This window comes from Crocodylus siamensis, chromosome 6, assembly GCF_052110815.1.
Source record: "Crocodylus siamensis isolate JL-2025a chromosome 6, ASM5211081v1, whole genome shotgun sequence".
Taxonomy (NCBI): domain Eukaryota; kingdom Metazoa; phylum Chordata; order Crocodylia; family Crocodylidae; genus Crocodylus; species Crocodylus siamensis.
Window position 1 is genome coordinate 17,412,625 of NC_143400.1, and position 24,496 is coordinate 17,437,120.

The 24,496-nt window shown below is 51.3% G+C and overlaps 1 protein-coding gene across 2 annotated transcripts; it reads right to left on the reverse strand.

Annotated features, from left to right (window-relative positions):
- Window positions 1-29: 29 nt before the first annotated feature.
- LOC149861322 (NACHT, LRR and PYD domains-containing protein 3-like) lies at window positions 30-24,436 on the reverse strand. Of its 2 annotated transcripts, none has more exons than XM_090051456.1 (7): window positions 23,682-24,436; window positions 20,140-20,207; window positions 16,872-17,038; window positions 12,894-13,071; window positions 12,176-12,241; window positions 9,414-11,145; window positions 30-248 (listed from the first exon to the last, which is right to left on the reverse strand). In XM_090051456.1, exons 2-7 carry the CDS (start codon window positions 20,171-20,173, stop codon window positions 158-160), a joined length of 2,268 nt encoding a protein of 755 aa, XP_089907582.1. In that variant the 5' UTR covers window positions 20,174-20,207; window positions 23,682-24,436; the 3' UTR covers window positions 30-157. The 2 variants fall into 2 exon arrangements, with proteins under 2 accessions (XP_089907582.1, XP_089907581.1); XM_090051455.1 differs by having other exon boundaries at window positions 22,987-24,436.
- Window positions 24,437-24,496: the final 60 nt, after the last annotated feature.

The window sequence follows — 24,496 nt, forward strand, 5'->3', positions numbered from 1 at the left end:
GGCCTGGGCAGGCCCGTTCCTGCAGAGATTCTTAAGCATGAGTCAAAGTCCCGGGACAAGACAACCAGCTTCGCGCTGCGAGTTGGCTGCCCCAGGCGCAAAGACCTTCCTCAGAGCCACCTCAGAAATTCTGGATCACCCCACACCGCCCACGCGGCTACCTCAAAGTCTCCATCCTGCAATCTGGCTGCTTCAGAGCACCGCAAATCACCTTCATTGAAGGATCCTTCAGGTCGTTATCCACGAGGCTGGGGAAGAAATGAAAGAGGACAGCATGGGACAGATGGGCCACTGCTCTGGTTAGGAAAGGCACACGAGGCACCGGCTGTCCTGCTGTTTGCTAGACATGTGCCGACTTCTCTACTGGCTCCGGCACCACCCCGCACGCTCCCTGCCAAACCCACCGCCTCCTCCTCCAGCCCGCGGCCGCCTGCTCCAGTCCCCCGGCCTCCCTGCTCTGTCGCAGGGGAGGAACCTACGTCTCCACCTCAGATGGCTCCTATGCCCCTTCGAGCTTCCCCCCCAGCCCTCCTCCCTGCCCCACAGCATGCACCTCTTGCCTTGACTATCTGCCCTCAGCCACCTGGGCTTTCTCCCACACCCGCTGGGTCTCTCCCTCCCTGGCTCCCCACTGAGTTTCTCCCAGCCTTTCTCATGCCCCTTGCAGGTGCTCCTGAGCCACTGCCTTGCTGTCCCCACACCCTCTGTAAGCCCTCAGCTACACCACCACAGCTAGAGACACCCGACAGCCCACTGCAGCATCACTCTGACACTGTCAGAGCAGTGGGATAGATGCCCGGGGAAGGGGTGGACCCTCCAACACTGGAAGTTGTAAAAGTAATTGGCTTCCTTGACTAGAAAAACAGACAAAGACCAGACGTGCTGATACTGTTTAATTCAAATGTTCTGAGATAAGGAATCCGCATTCCTGCATTCCTTGGGTTATCTTAATATCTTGCCCTGTATGCCCTGGGATAGCCCTATCCATAAATAATTGTTTAAGTAAATGACCTAAGTTTCTGTGTAATTTACTATTGTTTTGTTTCTCCAAAGTGTATCCTTTTATCTCTTTCTCTGTCTTTAGTATAAATATGCTTGTAACCTTAGAGAGTCTGAGAAATCCTTTGAAACAGACAAGTGGGCAATTCCCCTTGCTGTATGAAATCCTCCCTGTGATCACAGCATAGCCTTAAATAAAGAAAAGCTGGCTCTGTCAGTTCTGATTCAACCACAACGCAAAGTTTGATTTCTTCCACAATTTGGTGCCGTGACTCGGATAGAGACGCCCGGAGTGATCAGTTGAGACACAGACATCTCTTCACTGAAGCCCTGGCGCCAAACCAAGGTACGAGACCTTTTGAAATCTCTATTGGGGCTTTTCAGTGAGAGGCTGTTTCTGTGTCTTCCTGATTCACTACTTGAGGCTCACTCTATCCGAACTTTTGCTGCCAGAACTGTCAGACCCACTGTGTAAGTATTAACTGTAAGTAGAAAGGTTAAGAGTCAAGGTTAAGACTCAAGGTTAAGAGACAAGGTTAAGAGTTAAGACTCTGTGTTGCTGTTGTCAGTGAAAGTATTTCCCTGTATGAATTGAGTTCAGTTCTGTAAAGAACTGTGAGGTCTCTCTGAGGCCAGAAGTAGAAACCTTGTGCAGTCGCCCCGAAGACACCAGATTTGTTCTGTGTGCTCTTTGAAAGCAAGGGTGCAAGGTGGAAACTCTTAGAGTATGAATGTTTTCCACAATAAGCATTGACCAAGGCTGAGACTAAAGAAATGCTCTTAAACCTCGTGCCTCAATGCAGAAATTCCCTTGTGTGAATTGAGAGTATGAATTGAGAAATATGAGCCACTGACCAGGTCTGAGACTAAGGTTGGGTTCAGCCGCCCCAAGGCTGTCCAGAAGGGCAGTTTTGAATTCAAGGGGGCCCAACTGGAACCTCGTGACCCAGTGGACAGGTTTACCCTTTCCCCACCCTCATAAATGAGCCGTGTCTAACCGTGAGTAACTGCATTGTGTGCTGTTATTGCAGTGGAGTCTTGTCTTTGGACATTAGCCACAGCATCTCTATGCCACTAGCAAATCTCACAACCTGACCGGACACCCTCAATAAGCCATTCCTGTGTGAAAGAACTATGTGAATTAAGGTTAAAGATATGGAGAGCGGAGAGTCTAAAAGACATACCGGCTCTGCCAAAAGGGACTCCAGCATTGTACATGTACACACACTATGGCCATAAAAGTTGTAAGTTTCTAGACAAATGGAATTGGTACGCCAGAGATGATTTTAGCCGGCAGTTTCCCCTGGAGAGAACACATGATTTAAGTAAAATTGTTTATCCTCACAGAGACCTTGAGTTAAGGGTAGTAATATACCACAGACTCAGTGGGACACATTTTTTTTGATTAATATAAAGAAGCTTCCAAAGTAAAATAAATAAATAAAATAGGAAAAAAAAAATCTCAAGTTCGGAGTCTTAAAGACTCCCAAGAGAAACTGAAAAATGCAGATAAAAGAATTAAAGCAGAGAGGTGCACCAAAAGGGGGCCCCCCATCAATAGTACCATCAGCACCTAAACAGCTTTATCCACAAATAACTGAGAATGAATCTGCAGAAGATATAACTGATTTTCTTAATGTGCCACCCCCATATCAGTCCCAGGCACAATCTGAACCGGAAGAAGTCCAAAGTAACCAAATAGACTCTTCTGGCAGGAATAGCCCACCTCACCAAGAAACTATCACTCAACAATCGTCACCTGCCCCCGGGGCATGCCCACGCCCACCAAAGACATGACATCTGTCTCCTGAAATTTCAACTCCCTTCTCTTGTTTAAGGTCTGGTACCCAGTATGGTCCAGCCCCTTCTTTAAAATCTAAGAAGGCTCAGCTTATGCCTTTACGCCAACTTCCAGGGCAAGGTCCAAATGGGGAAACTACAATCACAGTCCCTGTCCCCTGGACCCCAGGAGATCTCCTGAACCTTGTTAAACAATTTCCTAACATCAGAGAGGAGCCCCAGAAATTTAAAGATGAATTAGAAACTGTAATCCATTGTTATGATCCAACATGGGCAGATTTGAACCAATTAATGAGAAGTGTTCTGCCCTCTGAGGTCTGCAACCGCCTCATCGCACAGGCTACTTGGCCTACTCAAGACCCCGGAATTGGAGATCACTTAACAGATGCCCGAAGATGCCTCCTTGAGGCTGTGCTTAAAATTTGCCCCAGGAAAACTGACTGGGCCAAAATACATAACTGTAAACAAAATAAAGGGGAATCCCCAGCAGACTACATGGACCGCTTGAAACTAATATTTGAAAGACATTCTGGTATTGAAAATGCAGCTGAAACTGCCCCAAAAGCAGTTGCTTCTGCTTTTGTCCACGGACTTCTTTCTAAAGTCCAGGAACAGTTGTGCACAATTGCTGTAGGCTGGCAGACTAAGCCACTCGCAGAACTAGTCACCATTGCAAATCATTGTACAACCTGCCAGGAAAAGAAAAAGGAATCCATGGAAACTAAGTTAATGTCATTGCAATTGCAAACTTTAGACAGGGGCAGAAGCCAAGGTTTCCATCGAGGACAGTTCAGAGGCAGGGGACATGGTCGCGGGATGAGACAAGGAGGATTTCAGTCCCAAAATAATGGCAGTTGTCATTATTGTGGCCAACCAGGACACTGGAAGGCTCAATGTCCTCACCGGCCTGGCCAGCCGGGGATGATGTTTAAACCTCCACCACCTCCTCTCACTCAATTCTCTGTCCTGAATCAGGGAGCCTCCTGTTAAGCCAGCCTGAGAAATAGTAACATCATCACAGCCCCACTTCTCCCACTTAATCAAGATGATCCCTTTGTTTCCTGCATGATAAATGGCATTTCTACAAAATATTTAGTAGACAGTGGTGCAAGCCGCTCTACTGTTTGAGCTAAAGAATTTTCCACAACTCCCCTCTCCTCTACTGTTGTAAATGCTGTGGGAATTTCAAATCAAATAGTTCCTCATCCTGTTTCCCAACCATTACATGTTTCTCTTGGTCCTGTTTCTGATCAACATGCCTTTCTCCTTAGTCCTTGTTCTCCTGTTAATTTGTTAGGCAGAGATTTGCTTTGTAAACTTGGCTGTACTATCTATTGTTTTCCTAATGGTGTTTATTTAGATGTCCCTTGTGATAACGAGATAGCAGTACTTGCAGCTTTAGCTAGCTCACCTCCTGAACCCGAGTTCCCTGATCTTTCTGTGTTGCAAGAAGAAATCATAAAAGCTGTCCCTCCATTCCTCTGGTCCCAGCATGCTAATGAAGTAGGACAAATTCATACTGCCCAGCCTGTAAAAATTAGATTAAACCCAGCTAAGCCTTTACCCAAAGTTGCTCAATACCCTTTACGTCCAGAAGCTGAAGAAGGGGAAGGGATATGCCTTGTTATAACTGCTCTTTTAAAGCAAGGTATCATTGTCCAAACTAAGAGCCCTTGTAATACGCCTATTCTTCCTGTAAAAAAAAAAAACCTGGAAAGAATACCTATCGCTTTGTACAAGACCTCCGTGCGGTAAATTGTGCAGTTTTACCTACTTTTCCTGTTGTACCAAATCCAGCTACTATCTTGGCCTGTATTCCCCCTAAAGCTTGTTATTTTACTGTTGTTGATTTGTGTTCTGCATTTTTTTTCCTACCCCTATACACCCTGATATCCAGTTTCTCTTTGCATTTACCTATCAAGGACTTCAGTATACCTAGGCGTGATTGCCCCAGAGTTTTACTGAATCCCCTTCTCTTTTTTCCCAAATTCTAAAAAAGATCTAGATGACATAATATTTTAAGAAAATTCTGTGCTTGTGCAATATGTTGATGATTTGCTCTTGGCATCTATCTACCTCCTTAAAGCCTGTAAAAACAAAGAAGGCAGCACATCCCCCACCTTGGGGACCATTTGTAAATTTACAAATAGATTTTATTCAAATACAGAAATGTTGTTCTTATGAATGTGTTCTTGTTATTGTATGTATGTTTTCTGGATAGGTAGAAGCCTACCCATGTGCAAAAGCTGACACCATAACCGTAAGCAAAAGTTGCTCAGAGACTTTATTCCAAGGTTTGGTATTCCTTTATCCCTAAACTCTGATAGAGGAACTCATTTTACTGGACAGATAATAGAAGAAGTCTGCAAAGTCCTGCAGATCCAGCAGAACTGTCATTGCCCATACCATCCGCAGGCCTCGGGTCAAGTAAAACGCCAAAATGGCATTCTGAAAAATAAGCTGGCCAAAATTTGTGCTGAGACTCACCTAAAATGGCCAGATGCACTTCCCATAGCCCTTATGAGTATGAGATCTACTGCCAACCAAAAGACTGGGCTTAGCCCGCATGAAATTCTAATGGGAAGACCCATGAGGCTCCCCGCCTCGCCACCTATTGCTTCCCACTTTTGCGATATACATTCACTTGATGATACCATTCTAGACTATTGTAAAGCACTAATGAAATGTGTTAAGGGTTTTCATTCACAGGTACAGGCAGCTCTCCCCAAAGAACCAGATGAGCCATGCCATTCTATCCTGCCTGGAAATTAGGTCCATGTAAAAGTCCATCAACGAAAGTCATCGCTGGAACCTCGCTGGAAAGGCCCATTCCAGGTACTCCTGACCACCAACACTGCAATAAAGTGTCAAGGACTCCAGACATGGATCCATGCTTCACACAGTAAGAAAACATCAGCCCCATTAGACCTAGAGTCTCCTCCATACCAATCTTGTAATCAGCCTCCATAGACTGGTAGTGAGCCTAGCGCCTGCCAGCAAGAGAGCTCAAGACCAGTAGTGAGCCAAGCGCCTACTGGCGAAGAGGATTTGCCACTACAGAGCGAAGAGGATGTGCCCCAACGACACCACTATGCCCTTCGGGACAGGAAAAAGGCCTCTACCTAGTTCCTGGTTCCCGAGGTGGAGTTGGTTAGTTGTGATTTGGATAGTATTCAGTATTTCTTTTTGAGCCATCTTATATGAACTTGACTCATCAGTTATAAGAAACTGTGTAAACCAAACTACACTTCTGCACCGACAAAGAAGATCACTTCATGAAAATGTGTTCTTGTCTTTAGTTAATCAAATTGGAATAGATTTAAATGTCTCTCGTTGTTGGATATGTAGTCATGTCCCTATCTATTCTACTGGAGGAATACCCATGATACCGGTACCCTTGAATGCAACTCAGATGTTAGCCCCTTACTATTCAGATTTTCATGAGAACGAAACCTGGCAGAATGTAAGTTGCAACCAGTCTGAATATGTACAATTAGCTTATGCCACCCCTGGAAAGTTCTGCTGGACCTGTAATGGATCTCATGTTGCAGTAGGAGTCAGTAAGTGTGAGGTAGAATTTAAAATAAATGGTGCTTGGTTTTCCAATAATTCCTGGCTATCTAACTACTCCCCTGCAGGTCAATTTTCAGGCTATTATTCGCAATGGATGATGTCCCCACGCTGTAATATAGGTGGATATACTGCATTAGCTGGTCACTATTTTGTATGTGGAGATAAGGCCTATAAAAATCTTCCCTCTGGTTGGAGAGGAACGTGCTATGTCTCTGCAGCGTATCCTGCTTTTACTGTGAGATCTCGTTTACCTAAAGAGAAAATTCGCAATGTTCGTGAAATTACAGAAAATCAAAGCTTTTGGGGTATAATGTTCCCCAGCTATGGCGCAGGCTTAGCTATGTCCAAAATAAAGAAAATTGCAGCATCTCTGGAAAAGATTGCTAATGCTACTGCTGATAGTTTTGATAAAATAAATACAGAAATGAAGGAAATAAGGCAAATGGCACTGCAAAACCGACTTGCATTAGATTATATACTAGCCACCAAAGGAGGAGTCTGTGCTTTAATAAGTAAAGAATGCTGTACTTATATTCCTGATAATTCAAAAGAAATCCAGGATTTAAGTAAACATATTCGAAAAGAAGCAGCTAAATTGCATGAGTCAGATAACTGGAATTTGAATTCTTGGTTTAGCTCTATTTTTAGTTCCTTAGGCTCTACTGTCATTCATAGTTTGTTGATATTGTTTGTGGTTTTTATTGGAGTATGCCTAGTGTTTATGATAATAGAATGTTGCATAAAGCATACTGCTAAACCAATGAAGAATAGACCATCAACCAGAAATGAGGTATATAATTTGTATGTTGAAATAGCAGAAAGTAAAGAGAAAAAGAAACTAGAAGCTGAAAGGCTAATAGCTATAAATATCTAACTTGTAAAAAAAATTTTTTAAAAATTAGGGAATGTAGAAGTAATTGGCTTCCTTGACTAGAAAAACAGACAAAGACCAGACGTGCTGATACTGCTTAATTTAAATGTTCTGAGATAAGGAATCCGCATTCCTGCATTCCTTAGGTTATCTTAGTATCTTGCCCTGTATGCCCTGGGATAGCCCTATTAATAAATAATTGTTTAAGTAAATGACCTAAGTTTCTGTGTAATTTACTATTGTTTTGTTTCTCCAAAGTGTATCCTTTTATCTCTTTCTCTGTCTTTAGTATAAATATGCTTGTAACCTTAGAGAGTCTGAGAAATCCTTTGAAACAGACAAGGGTGATTCCCCTTGCTGTATGGAATTCTCCCTGTGATCACAGTACAGCCTTAAATAAAGAAAAGCTGGCTCTGTCAGTTCTGATTCAACCACAACACGAAGTTTGATTTCTTCCACAAAGTGTTCAAGAAGAGGGCGGAGGACACTGGTTGGGGATGATCCAGGCACAGCAATGCCTGTGTGCTACCATGGGGATTTCCCAGGCATCTGTGCTCTGCTGGGACTGGGAGGGAATCCCACTTCCCCGCATCCCGCCTCTGCTGCTACATCAGGAGCATTTTTTTTCTTTAAGCCTTCCTCGGTGACATTGGGTGATGACTGAAGCTGATGCTAGGGATGGGGATGGGGCTATGCCAGTGCTCCTGCTGGGACTTAAAGCCAGAGGCTTCTGGCTAGAGGGTCTTGCCCCTCTGCTCAGGGTCAGACTGATGCCGGATTTGGGGTCAGGAAGGAGTTTTACCCCATGGTCAGACAGGCACGCACTGCAGGGGGAATTGCCTTCCTCTTGTAGCAGGTGCTATGGCCTCTACCTGGTCTCTTGAGCACATATTAACAACCTTTTAGAGAAGCAAGACATTGGCCACTGTGGTCCTGCTATTTTCCCTGGGACAGGTTTGGGTGTGATGTCTTGTGCTGTGTCAGGTTTGGCAGCAGATTTTTTTAAGAGGCTAGATTATGGATTTGTCTGGGTTGGTTTGGACAGGGCTGATCCTGCCTCAGGCAGGGGTTGGACTAGATGTGACCTTTAGAAGTTTCCTCCAGCCGAATATCTTTATGATTTCTGGGATTTCTAAGGAACCTCTATGGCTTGGCCAGCTGGGTGCCAAGCCCTCAACAGTGCTATAGGACACCACATGGCACAGCACAGTGTGCAGGGGCCAAGCCTTGGGCAGGGTGTCTTATGAGATTGCTCAGTGTGGCCATGCGCAGTTCTTCACCTCCTCTCTGAGGGCTCAGCACCTCACTGGCAACACGTGGCGAAGCTGAGTACCCTGCCAGGTGGCTGCTCAGACAGGGAGGCAGAGGCTTAGGGGACAGGAATGACCCGACCAGGACCACCCAAACTCTTCTTTGCAACAGGAGGGTGGAGGGGGAGTTCAGCCAGCCTCAGCTGGTCCTTGCACCCCAGGGGATGTTCTGTTCTGGAGAGGCGCAGGCTGCCCCGGCTGCCCAGTGTGGCCTGCCACCCCCCTCTGACTGATTGCCACAGAGCTCAGCCTGCACAGGGCAAGTGGATCTAGGTCCTACGTGCACAGGACAGCTCTGCAGTGAAGCCTGCTCTGACATGAAGCCAGGAGCTGCTACCCAGCATGCTATGTGACTGCTAGGAAGGCATTCACTGGGGCCCTGGGGCCATAAATGGGCCTCAGAGCCAATAAGAAGGCAGAGCTTGATCCTGTTTGCCTCCTCAGCCACAGCCTATGTATGGAGGGCCCTTCTACCCCTAATTTTCTATGATCTCTATGATTTCTCTGTGGCTGCACTAGCACCCAGTTGAGAGTCTATCTCCACCTGCCTTGCACATGTACCTGCCCAGGGGTGCCACGCTCCCTCCTTTGAGCCCCAGAGCAAGTGGTTAGGGCACTCCCAGGATGGAGACATCAGTGGAAGTCTCGACAAGCAAATACTTGAGGACCAGGTACTGGTCCATCAAAGGATCCATCTTACAAAGTGGTCACTATGACTAAGACACAGGGTGTGTTACAGCACACAGCAATCTCTGCATGTGTCAGCTGCTCAAAAACCCTTCTACCCAAGAGCACAGCTATGAGCCCGGATAGCTCACATCACCTAGAGTCTGCCTTTCACATATGATCCCTCTTCCTACCTGAGCTCCCTGACTTTGTGCAGCTCGGGTCCGAGCTGCTGCAGCCCCGCATCCTGGATGAAGCAGGCATTAAGGGTGAGGCGCTCCACCTGCTCACAGCAGCTCAAGATGTAACCAAGAACTGTGCAATCCACCAGCATGAGGTGGAACTTGGTGAAGTCCAGGCAGGGATTGAGGCCAAGCACATCGCACACCAGCTGCCTGTTCCGGGACTCAAAGAGCAAAGTGAACACATTCATCAGCTTCCTCTGCTGCACAGGCCCTGCTGACCTCTGCCCCTCCTGGTAGTCGATCTCACTGAGCCACGTGATGACATGGTGAGCTGCCTCTGGAGACAGTTTCCCCAGGAATCTCTCCAAGGGAGCCCTGGTGGCGGGGTGGGAGAGCCCAGCCAAGAAGCGAAGGAAGATCTCGTAGGTCCCCTCTTTGCAAGCCTTTGCCCTACGCAGCATGTTCACTAAGTTGTCCTGGTTGTAATCCAGGTAGTACACAAGGGCAGCAAGAAACTCCTGCACCGTGAGGTGAAGGAAGGAGTGGGTCACCGGGGAAGGGGCCTGGCTTTTAGGGTTCTCCACCAGGAAGCCCGTAAGGAATGGGTAGAAGTTCACATTGAAAGCCTGCATGTAGTTGTCATCAAAGACGAGGATGCAGTCTCTGATGCCGTAGTCTGCCAGCCACCCAACGTGCACCAAGGTATCTCGCATCACGTGATGCTTCGGCTGCTCCAGGCTGTGGTTGGCCAAGATGTGGGTGATGTAGCGCACAAAGAGCTGGGTCACTGTTTTGGGGGCTGGAGGTGGTTTCCCATCCCTGGTTGCGAAGCAGAGCTTCAGTGCTGTGCACATGATCCAGCAGTAGGAAGGGTTGTAACAAAGCGTGTACAGGACCTGGCTGTCCCTCACATACCTGAATGCCTCCTGGGAAACTTTCTCATCTCCGAAGAACATGGAGAAGTACTGCTCCCTCTCTTTCGCAAGGAAGCCCACAATACTGGCCACTCTCTGGAAGACTCCTGTCCCCAAGCTGGCCAAATTTTGGGGACGGCTGGTTAGCAGCACAGAGCACCCTTTCAGCAAAGTCTGTCTCAGCAGGCTGGCAACAAGCACCCAGGCTGTTTTTATATCTCCCAGCGTCCTGCACAGCTCATCGGACCCACTTCCAGTTAACTTCAAGCCCCCTTTACTCTCATCCAAGCCATCAAAGATGAAAAGCAGCTTCTCCGGGTCTCCCAGCACTTTCCCAAGCTGTGCTCGGAGCCCCGGGTATGTTTTACAGAGCAGTGATTCCAGACTCACCTTCTCCTCCCTCAGGTCCCGGAACTTGAAGAAGAAAACGAAGGTGAATTTCTGGTAGTGCTTGCCTGTGGCCCAGTCAAAGACAAACTTCTGCACCAGTGTGGTCTTGCCCACACCGGCCACCCCGCTCACCATGACAGACAGGGGCACACGCCGGGACCGGGGGCACCAGCGGAAGAGCCGATCGGGTGTGATGCGCTCCAGCGCTGTCCTCATTCTCCTCTGGAGACGATACTCATTCAGCTCCCCAGCTGCTGCCAGCGCCTCGTGCTCGTGGTGAATCTGCTTCTTGAAGTCCATGTCTGAGATCACCTTTATCTCCACGTAGCGGCTGGAGATGCGGAAGCTCTGCGGTCCTTGCGAGAGCCCTAAGGCTGCATTTTCCTTCAGATCTCCTGTCATCTCACGGAGCTGGGCTTTGTGTGCTTCCTGGCAAGCTGCAATAGGGAAATGCAGTCAGAAACACCAGGCAAAGCCCTAGTGTGCGCCATGAAGTCCCCTGTAACCCTGCTGTGCCTTGGCTAAGGGGTCCAGCCTTCTGCTCAGGGCCAGACCAATGCCATGTTTGGGATCAGGAAGGAATTTCCCCCCATGGTCACATTGGTGCAGACTAGGAGGTAGGGGTTACTGTCCTCTGTAGAGTGGGTGACCTCTGCCTGGGATCTCCCAAGTGGATTTAACAGACCTAGCAGTGGTGGGACACTGACAGTGCCCTCGTCCTCCACTTTTCCAAGGCAGGGTAGGGTGCTCTCAGTCTCCCTGGCTGTGTGCCTTGTATCTGTGCCACATGGTTGTTTGTGGAGTTTTAGGACTGAGTTAGACAAGCACCTGTCTGGGACAGTTTGCAGGGGGTTAAAGCTGCCTTGGGCAGGGGATTGGACTAAATGTGACCTCTGGGTGTCCCTACTGGCCTGGCTTTCCTGAGTCTCTGATTTCTATGCCATTTCTTTCCTCCCTCTTTCCTGCTCTTCCCCACTTCCACTTGGCTTGAGAGAGAAGCTCCTCATCTCCTGTCCCCCTGGCTTGGAAGGATGGCTAGATAGAGCTGCTCTGATCTCCACTGCCTGCCCTTCTTTCCTGCTCCAAGCCAGGTCATGACACCCACTGGTGTCCACTGGGACCTGCCCTGAGCACCCACAGGAGACCATCCTGGTTCCTATTCCAGTCTGTGCAATGCAGTGCAGAACAGGGGCTCAGCAGCCACGGGTCTCCCTGCAGAAGGAAGGGGGCAGCCTGCAGAGTGAAGGGGAGACAGCAACAGGGTCAGAGACCCTCCCTCACAGGGCACCGCAACACATTGGTGCTCCCTTTAAGCTGAATCACTCCTGAAGTTTTCTTAGGTCAGTCGCCAATGCGCCCCCCGCACCCACTTCCACACACACAGGGCTAGCAGGGCTCAGCCTGTTGGCAACAGGACAAGGGACGGGGAACCACCACAGAGCTGTACAGGGCGTACCATCACCATACCTGCCAGCTCTGGGTCCAGGATATGGCCAGATTCATTCAAAAGAATTTCCTTTAGCAAGTTGTGGCCTGCAGAGAGAGAGAGAAAGAGAGAGAGGGAGAGAGTAACAGGATGCTGTTAGCAGGACCAGGGGCCTTTTACAGAGACAGACTTAACAGTTGCTTTACTGATCCGAGACCTGCTGACTTAACATCGTGAGGTCACTGCTGTAACCCTTCTTATACGTAACACACCTGAATCCTGTCTCATATCCAGCGTCATAGAGGTCTTGGGAGCTCCTGGATAAGCGAGCCAAGGTCATCATCACTAAATTCATAGTGCCAGCTCCCAGAGACACAGCCAGCCAGCTCTGCCCACATGATGCCCAGGACAGATCCAAGTGCCACAGTACCAATTGCAGCAGCGTGATCAACCACCATGATCAGCAATTGCAGTTATTTTTGCATCCCTCTCCGCAAAGGCAGGTTATGCTACTCAGTTATGCTACTGCCGGCTCCCACCTCTGCATGGCAGTGACATGGTGTGGCTGCCTCAGGGCACAGCACCTGCACTCTGCACTGCTGACCTGGTGTCGGTTTTTGTGTTCATCACTATGCTCTAGGAGCTGCTGCCTTTTCCATTTCCAGGCACTTGCCCAACCCAAATGGGGTCCCTTTCTCAGCCACAGGCCTCTGGGATGTCCCAGTTCCAGGCCCCCTTCTCTGTGAGAGACGTAGTTACCATTCTCAAGGATTTCATCCACCATCCCATGGAGGTTAGGGTGCAACCACCGGCTCTGCAATGCGTAGAGGCATTTCCAGAGGCCTAGCCCTGCGGCCTGGCCCTGAGCCAGAATATCAGCCACCAGCATCTCTGCGGCACTGGCAGCATCATGGTCCTTCTCCCAGGCAGCATAGCTCTGAAAGAGAGGAAGAACCCAGAAGAGGAAGAATCAGAAGCGGGGTTATCTCTAACAGAGACACAGAAATCAGACACAGGACCACAACACGTTCCCAAGGGCCACATTTTCAAAGCAACCATCACTGTAGTTGACCTCCCTGCCTAGGGCAGCACGGAGCTGGGGGTACCATCCCGTGCAGATCACCACCCACCCTTCTTAGCCTGCCTTCTCCAGACCAGTGCATGTGGGGACTAGTGCATTTCAGTTCCCAGGAACAGTGATGGGAGGATCTTGCTCTTACAGCATCCTGTCCTGGCTAGCTCAGGATATAGACTTAGTGTTAACTCAGAACGTGGGTAATTTGCCAGCCCGGATGGACAGGTTAAGGCAGGGGCAGGCAAAATACAGCCCGCGGGCCAGATCTGACTTGCCACACCATTCTATCCAGCCCGCAGGGCCCATAAAAATATACTAAATTAATATTTGTTTACTCCTAGTTGCCAGTCAAAGACAGGAGCCAGGGCAGTAGGACCCAGGGGGAGCAGGCAGCAAGATGGAGCAGCCCAGCCCTGCTCCACTCCTAGCCATTTCCCTGTCTTCCTGCCCCTGCACAGCTCCCGGCTGCATGGCTGGAGAGCATGGGGCCACACTGGTACCCCAGGGGGTGTGTGGGTGTGTGTGTAAGGAGGGGCAGAGAGTGTGTGTGTGTATATCTGTGTTCACAGGGTGAGTCCCACACACACACCCCATACACATGCACCCACACCCCCCCTTACACTGCCATACATGCAGACCCCCACACACATTCCCTCACAAACCCCATACCCACCCACACCCTACATATCCATACGCACACCTACATGCTCCCTCATCCCACACCAACACCCCCACACCTATCCACCCCCATAGACACACACGCACCCCACATACCCACAGCCCCTCACAAACCTATACGTACCCCCCACAATATACAAAAGTAAGACTTCATTTTAAGTTATTGTGCTATCATCTCTGTGTACACTACACAAACACATGTAAATCAGGACAAAAACAGTTTTTGAAATCAAATTAATGGATGTTGTAGCTGCTCGCTTTTTATAATATAATTTGGTACTTTTTTTGCTTCCGAGATGGCAAAACCCCTTGCTGAAAGGCGTACTTCCAGGCCAAGGGATGGGACTTCTGGTGGCAAATTCAGGGGTTAGGGTGTGGGACATCTGGTCACAAGATGGTGAGCAGCGGGCGGACCTCCTGTCAAGGGGCAGAGGACACTGGCTACTGCTACTGCTACTGGCTACCACTACTGGCTACAGAAACCAAGAGACAACATGAGGGGTTCATAGCGTCATAGACGAGGGTTGGAAGGGACCTCAGGAGGTCACATCTAGTCCAACCCCCTGCTCAAAACAGGACCAGCCCTACCTACATCATCCCAGCCAAGGCTTTGTCTAGCTGCGTCTTAAAAACCTCCAGGGACAGAGACTCCACCACCCCTCTGGATAACCTGTTCCAGTGCTTTATTACTATTATTATCAGTGATATTATTATTATCAGTGAAGACCTAGCCAGGGAACTTCTGGAGGGACTAGACATGTTCAAATCAGCATTTCCTGATGACCTTCACCCCAGAGTGCTGAGGGAATCAGCAGAGGTCATTGCGGGACCCCTGGCATGGCTTTTTGAGCACTCGTGGTGCTCTGGTGAGGTGCCTGATGACTGGAAGAGGGCCAATGTGGTCCCCATTTTCAAAAATGGGAGGAAAGAGGACTGAGGAAACTATAGGCCTATTAGTCTTACCTTGGCCCTGGGGAAGCTGTTTGAGAAAATTATCCAGGAGCACATCTGCGAGGGGGCAGCAGGGGAGATCATGCTTAGGGGCAACCAACACGGGTTCATTAGAGGCAGATCCTGTCAGACCAACCTGGTGGCCTTCTACAACCAGGTCACAAATGCCTTGGATGCAGGTGGCACAATAGACGTAGTCTTTCTGGACTTTAGGAGGCCTTCAACACTGTCTCTCATCCTATCCTCATTAAAAAATTAGGCGACTGTAGTGTCAATGCCTACACAGTCAGATGTGTCACAAACTGGCTAGAGAGCCACACCCAGAGAGTGGTGGTGGACAGGTCATTTTTGACCTGGAGGGATGTGGGCAGTGGGGTTCCCCAGGGCTCAGTCCTCGAGCCCGCACTGTTCAACATCTTCATCGGCGATGTGGACAAGGGGGTGAAAAGCACCCTGTTCAAATTCGCAGATGACACTAAGATGTTGGGAGAAGTGGCCACGCTGGAAGAGAGGGACAGGCTACAACTAGATTTGGACAAGTTACAGGGGTGGGCGGATGAGAATTGGATGGGATTCAATACTGACAAGTGCAAGGTGATGCACTTGGGAAGGAAGAACCAGCACCATACCTACAGGCTGGGGGACTCCCTTCTCATCAGTGCAGTGGCAAAAAGAGATCTTGGAGTCACTATTGATGCCAAGATGAACATGGGCCACCAATGTGGGGACGCAGTCAGGAAGGCCAACCACACCTTGTCGTGCATCCACAGATGCATCACGAGCAGGTCCAAGGACGTGATCCTCCCCCTCTATGCAACACTGGTCAGGCTGCAGTTGGAGTACTGCATTCAATTCTGGGCGCCGCACTTCAGGAGGGATGTGGACAACATGAAGAGGGTCCAGAGGAGGCCACTCGCATGATCGGGGGCAGCAGGGCAGGCCCTACAAGGAGAGGCTGCGGGACCTAAACCTGTTCAGCCTTCATAAGAGAAGGCTGAGAGGGGATCTGGTGGCCCTCTATAAACTTACTGGGGGGACCAGCAGGCAATGGGAGAGTCCCTGTTCTCCCGAGCACTACTGGGGGTAACAAGGAACAACGGCCATAAGTTGACTGAGACTAGATTCAGGCTAGATATCAGGAAGCACTACTTCACAGTCAGGGCAGCTAGGAGCTGGACCCAACTTCCAAGGGAAGTGGTGCTCATTCCTACCCTGGGGGTCTTTAAAAGGAGGCTAGACAGCCACCTAGCTGGGGTCATTTGACCCCAGCATCCTTTCCTGCCCATGATAGGGGGTCGAACTTGATGATCTGCTTAGGTCCCTTCCAACCCTACCAACTATGAAACTGTGAAACTATTCTGTCCTTTTCTGCAGAGCTGCTGCTTAGCCAGTTGGTTCTCCAGGTTGCAGTGGATAGGATTTTTCCATCCTAAGTGCAGGACTTTGCACTTGCACTTGTTGAACCTCATGAGATTCCTTTTGGCCAAATCCTCCAATTAATCTAAGTCACTCTGAATCCTAGCCCTACCCTACAGCATATCTACTCCTCTGCCCCAGCTTGATGTCATCTATGAACTTGCCAAGTGTGCACTCTATGCCATCTTCCCGGTTGTTAATGAAGATATTGAAAAAAACCAACCCCAGGACTCACCCCTGGGGCACTCCCCTTGATACCGACTGTCAGCTAGACATTGAGCCACCGATTACTACCTGTTGAGTCTGACAATCCAGCCAGCTTTCTATCCAGATGCACGAGTTGATGCATGGGTTAGAGGGTGCAGGAGGGTGAACACAAACGCGTGTATTCACAAGGACTTGTAAATGCATGAGCCATCCCACTCCAGCTTCCTTGCTCACTTCTCTACTGTATAAACCCTGTTCAGGTTTACTGGGAGATCTTGGTCATTACTTCTCCCTGGATCATGTGCCTTGGCCCAAAAAGGGGCAGGGCTGTGCAGTGAGAACACCTGGGCCCTGCAGAGCTGCACCTAGGAGCTTCTTGAAGCTCTGTTCGGAGGATGAAGGCAGCGTACCTCAGCCTGCCACGTTGTGAGGACGTCTCTGCTGGAAAGCTCCTGCAGCACAGCACGAACATCGTTCTCAATGACGTAGACTAAATCTGGGAGGAAGTATTCGCTCAGCCGCCTCAGCTCGCCAGCAGTGTAGTTGTCCAGGTATAGACTGAAGGCTTTGATGTCACCTGTGGAGAAGACCAGCACTTAAACAGAATGGGACTACAGGGTGGTACAACTCCTGCCCATTCAAAACCACCCACTAGCCTTGTCCCAGAGCTCTCAGCTACTCCAGTTCCAGCTCCTCCCTGCCAGCGGGCTTCTGGGACCAGCATGGGAGCCGTAGCTATGGGAGCTCACGCCTCCTCCTGCCCCGGCTCTCCCATAGGAGAAGCTGTAGGTTAAAGCGCAGGCACGGGAGCGAGGACTCTGAAACGCTCCAGCCCCAGCCCCAGCCCCAGCCTGCAGGTGCTTTCAAGAACAGGCTGACCCCACGGTCTCTCGCTGCATGGGGTTAAATCTCTTTCAAGAGCTCCAGTAACACTGGGCAGTGAATGTCAAGGGCTATAGGCTGTACAGGAGGGATAGGACAGGGAGGAAAGGTGGGGGCGTGGCACTCTACATTAAGGAGGAATACCCATCCTCGTCAATTAGCAAAGAATCAGAGGAGGGGCACACAGAAGTGCTCTGGGTTAGGATACAAGGCAGCCAAGGGGAAAGAGACTTAACAGTGGGGGTCTACTACAGATCTCCCAACCAAGGGGAAGAGCCCGACCGGAAATTCTTAAGTCAGCTCACAGAGGTAGTGAAGTCAAAGGATGTGGTAGTCATGGGGGACCTGAACTTTCCAGGCATCTGCTGGGAAGAGCAGTCAGCCAGGTCTGAACGCTCATGAACGCTTAGCCAGAATTTAGGACCTCCAACTAACCCGAGAGGTGCACAGCCCCACCAGGGGAGATGCCTTGTTGGACCTGGTGCTGGCCATGGGAGACAACCTGGTGAGGGGGCTGCGGGTGCTCGACCACCTGGGCAACAGTGATCATCGCCTGCTGGGATTCACCATCCAGCGCAAGGTGGCAAAGGCCTACAGCAAGGCAGCAGCCCTAGATTTCAGAAGGGAAAACTTCAACGAGCTAAGGAGGATAGTTGGGGAAGGACTGAGGTCCCGGAGGGGAGGGGAGGGGAGCCAGGTGTCCAAGGACAGTGGTCGCTCCTTAAGAAGACAATCCTCCAAGCCCAAAGGGAGGTAATCCCAATGAGGATCAAAGGGGGCAGGAGGGCACATAAGCCCCCACGGCTCACCAAAAGCATCCGGGAATGTCTTCTAGCTAAAAGGGAGGCGCGCACCCAATGGAAGGAAGGGGACATCACCAGGGAGGACTATACTGTGGTTGCTCGGGGATGCAGGGGGGAGGTCAGGGAGGCCAAAGCAGAGATGGGACTGGGACTAGCTTCCCGGACCAAGGACAACAAGAAGTCCTTTTTTAAATACATACAGGGCAAAAAGAAGGTTCCAGGTAATGTGGGGCCCCTGCAGGACACGCTAGGAAATTTGGTCATCACACCAGACAACAAATCCAATATATTTAACAATTTCTTTGCCTCCATTTTCCTAAGCAGGGACTGGAACAGCCACCCCCCCATTGGGCCCCCCTCAGACCCCAAAGGAGGCGCACCTAGGCCAAGGGTCAGTGAGGAACTAGTTAGGGAACTTCTGGAGGGACTGGACGTATTCAAGTCAAGTCAAGATTCTGGACAATCTCCACCCCCGAGTGCTGAGAGAATTAGCTGAGGTCATTGCAGGACCCTAGCACGGCTGTACGAGCATTCGTGGTGCTCTGGTGTGGTGCTAGAGGACTGGAAGAGGGCTAACGTGGTTCCCATCTTCAAAAAGGGGAAGAAGGAGGACCCAGGAAACTATAGGCCAGTTAGTCTTACCTCGATCCTGGGCAAGCTTTTTGAGAAAATTATTCTGGCACATATCCACAAGGGGCCAGCGGGGGAGGTTATGCTTAGGGGCAACCAACACGGGTTCATTAGTGGCAGGTCCTGTCAGACCAACCTGGTGGCCTTCTACGACCAGGTCACCAAATCCTTAGACGCAGGGGTAGCAGTGGACATCGTCTTCCTGGACTTTCGGAAGGCCTTCGACACTGTCTCTCACCCCATTTTCATTAAGAAACTGGGGGACAGTGGTGTTGACACCTCACCTATACAGTCAATGGGGTCACCAACTGGCTGGAGGGCCGCACCCAGAGAGTGGTGGTGGACGGCTCATTTTCGACCTGGAGGGATGTGGGCAGTGGGGTCCCGCAGGGCTCAGTCCTTGGGCCCGCGCTGTTCAACATCTTCTTCAGTGACTTGGACGAGGGGGTAAAAAGCACCTGTTCAAATTTGCTGATGACACTAAGATGTGGGGGGATGTGGGCACGCTAGAAGGGAGGAATAGGCTGCAATCGGTCGTAGACAGGTTACAGGGGTGGGCAGATGAGAATAGGATGGGATTCAACACTGACAAGTACAAGGTGCTGCACCTGGGGAGGAACAACCGGCACCATACTTACAGGCTGGGAACTCCCTTCTTGTCAGTGCAGAGGCAGAAAATGATCTTGGAGTCATCATTGATGCCAAGATGAACATGGGCCAGCAGTGTGGGGAGGCAGTCAGGAAGGCCAACCGCACCTTGTCATGCATCCACAGATGCATCACAAGCAGGTCCAAGGAGGTGATCCTCCCCCTCTATGCGGCACTGGTCAGGCCCCAGCTGGAGTACTGCGTCCAGTTCTGGGCACCGCACCTCAGGAGGGATGTGGACAGTATGGAGAGGGTCCAGAGGAGGGCACTCGTATGATCAGGGGACAACAGAGCAGGCCCTACGAGGAGAGGCTACGGGACCTGAAACTGTTCAGCCTCCACAAGAGAAGGCTGAGGGGGGATCATGTGGCCTGTTACAAACTAGTCAGGGGGGACCAGCAGGCACTGGGGGAGTCCCTGTTCCCCCGAGCACCGCCAGGAGTGACCAGGAATAACGGTCACAAACTGGCAGAGGGGAGATTCAGATTAGACATCAGGAGGCGCGACTTCACTGTCAAGGCAGCTAGGATCAGGAACCAACTTCCAAGAGAAGTGGTGCTGGCTCCTATCCTGGGGGTGTTTAAGAGGAGGTTAGATGTACACCTTGCTGGGGTCGTTTGACCCCAATACTCTTTCCTGCCATGGTGGGGGGTTGGACTAGGTGATCTACTCAGGTCCCTTCTGACCCTAGAAACTATGAAACTATGAAACTCACCTTCGGTCACCGCCCGCTTTTGGTCAGAAGCCATTTCAGTCCCTCAGCGCTGTGTGCCTCTGGGAGTCCTAGGGGAAGACGGGGAGAGACCGAGGCACTGAACCTGCTTCCATCTCCAGCTTAGGCATGATCCTAACTTTGCTCTTGGTGCCATCTGGCCTCTTTGAAGTCAGCCAGAGCTTTGCCAGGGACATCTGAGGAGGGAGGACCTTGCCCTGTGGAGTGATTTTAGTCAGGCTTTGGCCTCTCTGACTAGAAATAAACAGACAGGCACCAGAAATGCTAATGCTGCTTAATTCAGGTATATGTTTTGAGACAAAAAAAATAATTCCTGCATTATTACCCTGGGCACAGATGTCCAATTAAGTAAGTTTGTTTTAGTTTCTTCAAGGTCGTATTTTTTTTCTCTTGATCTGTCTTAAGTATAAAAATGCTTAGAAACTGAGGGAGGGGGAGGATTCCTTTGAACAGACAAGTGAGTGGTTCCCCTTGCTGCGTGGAGTCCTCCCTGTGATCACAGTATAGCCCTCAATAAAGAAAAGCTGGCTCTGTCAGTTCTGATTCAACCACAACGTGAAGTTTGATTTCTTCCACACCTACACCTTGACAGACCCTGCGAGACTGGCTCATTCATCTCCATGGAGGAGTCGTCTGAGTTAATGACAGGACACACAAGGGATTGTGCTCTCCCTGCAGGCAGCCATCGCCATGTCAGGCAGCCTCTCTTAATCCCAGATGGGAAATGAATCCACCAGTCTGTGCTGGTGTCTCACAAACTTGGTCTCCACACAACATACCCAGCACACTCTCAAAGAAAGAGAAAGTATGGAACGAGCCTGCTCCGTGCCATGTCGGCCTCTGTCAGGACCAGGGCTGCCTGGCAACAGGACAAGCTGACTGTCCTCTCCTGCCCTCCGGCAGCTCTTGGGGCTCCTGCCCTTACCCACCACAGCAGGGAAACATATATTCTTCCCCTCTGATCCCTCGCTTCCTGCCTGCCTGACCCATCCCAACGAGCCCACGGTGAGAGGCAAAAGGTTCATAGGGAAAGCACTGGCCCTAGAGCAGGGCTGTGCATGGTGCCAACAAAGGCAAATGAGCATCCTCACGTGGGCCGCCCCACTTGGCAAGTACACACAGGGGGCTTACGAGGGCCTCTCCAGCACAGCTGAGACTAGCGCGCGCAGCCTGGAGGAGGTGAGGCCCCAGATTCAGACAGCCCGATGAGCTGCGGGAGCTGAGCCTCACTCCCAACCACTGCTCCAACCACTATGTCCCAACCGCACCCCAGGACTGCGAATCACACCCAGTGTCCTGCTGCGCTACAGACGGGCGTCAACCCGCTTGGCAAACGGTGTGCCTCCCTCCTCCATGCACTGCACCATGAGGGCTGGCAGTCACGGGCCTGGCGGCTTGGTCTGCGGAGAGGAGGTCCAGTAGCGGGCACTAGCCAGCGGCTGTGCACCAGCATTTTTGCCTTTAATGGCTTCGGTAACTCCTGCTGGAGGAAAAGCCATCAGCACAAGGACGAATCGCTCTCACCTGCCCAAGAGGGACCACCTCAGAGACTTCTGCCCTGCTCGCCCCAGGCTGCACAGAGTGCTCTAAATAAGACTTTTGTCACATATTTGAAAAACTGGTTGGGAATCAGATGAGCGTCCCCAGCCCCTCCACCACCAAACACTTCCGCCGCACAAGGCAGCATCTCACATCCTGCTGCACCTACTGAGACAATGCAGCAAGACACAGCAACCAGGGGCCTCCAAGCCGGCTGCCCCTCAACTGGAAGCAGTAGAGCCCCATGAGCACGTGGGGCTTAATGCTGCTTCTCACAGAGCCCAAAGCTGGAGCTGGGAGTGGCACAGAGCTCTGTGGAGCCTGGGACTGAGTTCCCAACAGGTTTCTGTGCCCTGGCTTCTCCAGCCTGGCAGTGCTCCTTTCCTAAAGCGCCGGCTCCTGGAAGTTGGTCATAGCCTGGGAACACCAGCCTGCCTTTTTTTCACAAAAAAGAAAAGGTTTTTGCCCTTCTGCTCATAGAGCAAAGCTTGAAGGAATAGCCCAGAACAGACTGGAAGCACCCAGCCACACAAGGGATCCGAAGTGCAGCGTGTTTTAAAGACTTGGGATGTTTTTACCCTTCAGTTTGGCAGTACTCTCCGCACACATGCACGTGCACGCATGCACACACGCACACACACATGCATGCCCTGCTCCACTTCTCCCTCTTGTCTCTCCTAGACTCACCAAGCCTCATTTGCAAGTGTCATTGAAACTGCAGCCCCTCCCCAACCTCACCACGGGGCCAGGCTGTTAAATGCTGCACTCCAACTGTCTCAGCTTGTCTAGTCCTTACAAGGCGACTGTGCCCTGGGAGTGGCACCGAGCTCTGGCCCTGCCACGCTCCATCACTAGCCTGTATTTATGAATCTGCCACAAACAAGGGTCCTTTCTGCTCCAGCAGCAACAGCTTAATTGCTACCCAGGAGCTCGCCCACTCCAGTGGGCTCAAGGAGGTGCACTGGGCACAGGGCAGAGCTCGACCTGGCCATGCAACAAGGGACAGCCATGAGCCTGGTCTGTGCTCTGCACTACCATCCTGTCAGCCTGCGAACCCTTGGGTTCTGCTGCTGGAGCTGCCAATCTCTGAGTTTGGCCCCGCCTGTTTCCAGCTGTTTGATCACCCATCCCTCTGAGCCCCCAGCCCTAAGCAGGGCCACTCTGGGCTTCAGGCACCCAACCCTGCACAGCTCCCGTGTGCATTAAGTACTGGGCCCACAGCCTCCTCCACATGCCACACCCAAACACCGATCCAGCCCGGCAGAGAGCCAAGCCTGGCATCCTACTCACCCCTCCAGCCCTTTGGGAGACTCTGCCAGCTGAATCAGAGCTGGTCCCGAGGGGAACGAGGCCCCTTGGCTCAGCTCAGGCCGAAACCTCAGGGCTGGACAGAAGGGACAAGCCTGAAGACGCCACGTCCATGCTTCACTCACAGCAACTTGCACTTTCACTTTCCACCCAAGTGCTGCAGCAACTTGCACTTTCACTTTCCACCCAAGTGCTGCGCATGCTCAGGGCTGAGCCCAGCCACGGAAGTGGGACGCGCCCAGGGGAGTCCTCTCACCCCCATGGCAGGGCAGGGGGCAGACCCCAGCTCCAGGGTGCTCCAGAGGGGGAAGCCAGGAGGGGTAGGACACAGACGGGGCAGGGTTCAGCACAGCTGGGGGTACCGCATGGAGCAGGAAAGCAGGCAGCACAGTGAGTGGGAGTGGGAAAGAGGGAGACCATGACCCTTTGCCCACCGCCCCCCAGGCCTGTTCCCTGGCACAGCACTGAACACAGGCTGAGCGCTAGGGTCCTCGCACCACCCCCAGGCTACCAGGGAACTTCCCCTCTGGCCCCCCAGGAATCTCCTTTGCGGGGCCCGTTTCATTCCTCTGCTGAACGATGCAAAATGCAAACCAGGGGCTGTGCCTTCTTGGCTCCTTTACGAGGAGTAGGGGAGGCTTCCTGTGGAGCGGGGGGCCAGGGCCCTTTGGGGTTACCGTGGGCAGGCCACAACTGCAAATCTGTGCTCTTTGGGGTTGCTGGCGGTCGGCATGGAGGGCCCAGATGTGTGGGGGACCCTCCGGCAGGCAGAAGAGCTGAGCCCCGAGACACGGTGTCTCCCAGGGGTTTCTCAGTCACCTGAAACAGCAGCAGGGGCTTCCGCAGCACTGCCTCCTTCCTGCCGCGTGCTGCCTGCTGACCGGAAGGTACAAAGTTTAAAGCTAATGACAGGAAGCTCTTTTTCACCAGGCCTGTCGTTCAGTTGGGGAGCGCATTGCCACCAGATGCAGTGGGAGCCGAGAGTCTGCTGAGATCCTAAAAGGAATTGGGCAAATCCTTGGGGGAAGCGGGCATCAGCAGCTATTGAGCATGAGAGTTAGAGGTACAGCCTCTGAATCAGACCGTCCCAGACCTTAAATGCTGGAGGTTGCACGTGGGAAGGAACAGTGGGGAAAAAACCCTGGTCAGACCCTGTTCACTCTCACTTCCAGCATCCGCTCTCTGCCGCTGTGCGACACGGGAGACTGAGCAAGATGGACGTAGGGTGCAGCCCAGGACCTGGCAGTTCTTGTGTTCTTATAAGTCCCGGGTGCCGCTGGTGGCATCCCTGCCCAGCCTGGCAGCAGCACAGAGGCACAGCCCAGAGAGACGGGTCATGAGGTACCGGCCACCCAGGATCCCAGACATGCAGGAGCCCAGTGCCCATCACCCGTGGGCCCCAGCCCTGCTATGGCCTGTGCCCTGCAGCAGCTGAGAGCCGCGCTGGAGGAGACAGAAATGTCACCTCCAACCCTGGGGGCTGCGGCTGGTC